This window comes from Vigna radiata, unplaced genomic scaffold, assembly GCF_000741045.1.
Source record: "Vigna radiata var. radiata cultivar VC1973A unplaced genomic scaffold, Vradiata_ver6 scaffold_212, whole genome shotgun sequence".
Lineage (NCBI taxonomy): Eukaryota > Viridiplantae > Streptophyta > Magnoliopsida > Fabales > Fabaceae > Vigna > Vigna radiata.
Window position 1 is genome coordinate 501216 of NW_014543432.1, and position 2749 is coordinate 503964.

The 2749-nt window shown below is 37.3% G+C and overlaps 2 protein-coding genes across 2 annotated transcripts in view; both read right to left on the reverse strand.

Annotated features, from left to right (window-relative positions):
• Positions 1–1246: 1246 nt before the first annotated feature.
• Positions 1247–1729, reverse strand: LOC106754436. The gene has a single exon (XM_014636451.1). It carries the CDS (start codon positions 1727–1729, stop codon positions 1247–1249), a length of 483 nt encoding a protein of 160 aa, XP_014491937.1.
• A 27-nt stretch (positions 1730–1756) lies between these two features.
• Positions 1757–2749, reverse strand: part of LOC106754437 — a 4055-nt gene continuing 3062 nt past the window's right edge. Inside the window, exons 3-4 of the mRNA XM_014636452.1 lie at positions 2140–2626; positions 1757–2052 (exon numbers count right to left, since the gene is read on the reverse strand). Coding sequence (XP_014491938.1) covers positions 1757–2052; positions 2140–2626 — 783 coding nt within the window. The remainder of the gene's footprint in view (positions 2053–2139; positions 2627–2749) is intronic.

Sequence of the window (2749 nt, forward strand, 5' to 3'; positions counted from 1 at the left end):
AAAACAACAAACAAAACAAAGTTTGACTTTCTATTATTTCATCCAATGGTTCAACACTCCTAAAGTACATGATAAGAACTACTCAATTTAAGATCTTCAGTGAAATCAAATCAAGATGCATGCATGCTTTCAATTCAGTTCAGTTCACAAATATTTCAGCAGATGTTACACTTTATGAATGACCAATCCACTAAGCAAAAATGCAATCATGAAATTTAGCAATTCTCACCAGGCAAGTGTTTCACTCAATCACTCAAGTGTTTAGGGTGACACTCCAACTCTCTATCATTCACAAGTCACATGAAATAAAATTGTCGTACATCTCAAACAATCAAAATCCTCACATGCAAATGCCATCAAAAGGAGTTTCCAAGGCTTGTAATGAGGTTGGGCTAACAAGAAAAATTGGTTTTATTGGAATGCAAAGTCCTTGAGTTAAGAGAGCTAACATAGTACTCAACATTTAAACCCAACTCTCTTCCTCACCAATCTCACTTATTCCCAACTTCTTCCATTTTCTTTTATTTTGACATTGAGCTCATCTTCATGCTTTTCTTCTTTTCTTTTCTTTTTCTCATGCATTTTTCCTTCTCAACATTTGAGCTCAATGCTTTTCAATTGCCTTACAGTTTCCCCCATACAACCCCAAACTTGAACCTTATCAACACATACAGTTAAACTCATCCCAAGTCAAGGAAAAGAATTTCAAGACAAGGGTTCACATCCTGTTTAAGGCTAAGGTTCAAAAAGGGTATAATATTTTAAGCACTGTTGGTGAAAATTTGGCTAGAGAAGGGTTTTCAAAAATGGCCTTGATCATATGACATTCACATGCAATTCAATAAATCATCAAGATTAAGGCAATATCATTCATGCTTTCCTGTGAACAACACATACAACAATGAACACTTTGGAGCTCAATACCTCACACACATGCTTTCTCACACAATATTCATTCATACACCTTGCTTAACATCATAACCACAATCTTAATTCATCACACATCTACCTTACTGGATATCAACATGCACTATAGCTTAATTATCATCCACATCAAATCATCATCAAACAGGCTCACCATGCAAATTATTCAGTCAAACATCTTCAGAAAAGTAGTCAAGCCAAGCATACACACTAAAAATAAAATTCAACCTATTCTAAGAATTTAAAATACTAAGGTAAGGGATAGAAAATCTAGGGTGCCTCCTAGTAGCGCTTGTTTAACGTCACGAGCCTAACCCAAACCTCATGGATCCACCAACATCATTTCTGAGGCAAATTTTTCCACATCTCGTCCCAAATAATGCTTGAGCCTCTGGCCATTCACAATCCAGCTCCGCTGTTGATTATCTTCATTTGAATGCTCTAACTCCACTGCTCCATTCTGGAAGACACTCTTTATCACAAAAGGGTCTGACCACTTTGATTTCAACTTCTCGGGAAACAGTTTTAGCCGAGAGTTAAATAATAACACCAACTCCCCTGGATGGAAAGTTCTCTTGATCAGCTTCCTGTCATGATAAAATTTCACCTTGTCTTTGTAACTCCTAGATGAATCATATGCATGCAACCGCATTTCTTCAAGTTCAAGCAACTGATTTCTTCGTTTGCTTTGAGTTTCATTCGGATGAAAGTTTAAAAATTTCAAAGCCCACAAAGCTTTATGCTCCATTTCAACTGGAAAATGACATGCTTTTCCATAAACAAACTGAAAAGGTGATAGCCCCATAGAAGTTTTCAGTGCGGTTCTATATGCCTAGAGAGCATCATCTAATTTTTGTAACCAATCTTTTCTTGAGAAAGTGACAGTCTTTTCCAGAATTCTTTTAATCTCCCGGTTAGAAACTTCATCTTGCCTATATGTCTGTGGATGATAAGGCCCTACCACCTTATGTTTTACTCCATAATGTTTAAGCACCTTATCTAGCTGAGCATTACAAAAGTGAGATCCCCCATCACTGATGAGTACCCTGGGAGTTCCAAATCGTGAAAAGATTTGCCTTTTTAAGAATTTGATCACAGTACTAGCATCATTCTTGGGACATGCTAAAGCTTCAACCCATTTACTCACATAATCAACAACTACAAAAATATACTCATTATTGAATGATGGAGGAAAGGGTCCAACAAAATCAATACCCCAACAGTCAAAAACTTCAACCTCCAAAATTCCTTGCAGCGGCATCTCATGCCTCCTTGAAATAGCCCCTGTCCTTTGACATTTGTCACAGCTCCGAGCATGATTGTGGGCATCTTTAAACAAAGTTGGCCAATAAAATCCTGCTTGCAGAACTTTGGCAGTTGTGCGCTCGCCATTATAATGACCTGCGTAAGGAGAGTTATGACAATGCCACAAAATCTTTTTTGCTTCTTCCTTTGTTACACATCTCCTCAAAAGATTATCTTCTCCTATCTTGAACAAGTACGGATCATCCCAAACAAATTGTTTGGCATCATGTAAAAACTTCTTTTTCTGTTGCCAATTCAATTCTTCAAGAATAACACCTGCAGCTTTAAAGTTAGCCAAATCGGCGAACCAGGGCCTTTGCTGAATATATAGAAGAGTTTTGTCTGAAAACGACTCCCAGATTTCTTTCTCCTTGCTTGTTACTTCCTCATTGACCAACTGTTGACAAATTGGCAAGTGTACCAAATCGTACAAGTAATATAAATGGTAAGACCAAGTATCGTTTTCCCAAGAGACTCGTCTAGCTTCCTCGTTCGTGTGAATTAAAATAATAAGACTTGA

Bases quoted from the DNA above. Each gene is read 5' to 3' on its own strand.
- LOC106754436 (XM_014636451.1), bottom strand. From the start codon at position 1,729: ATGGGGCTATCACCTTTTCAGTTTGTTTATGGAAAAGCATGTCATTTT.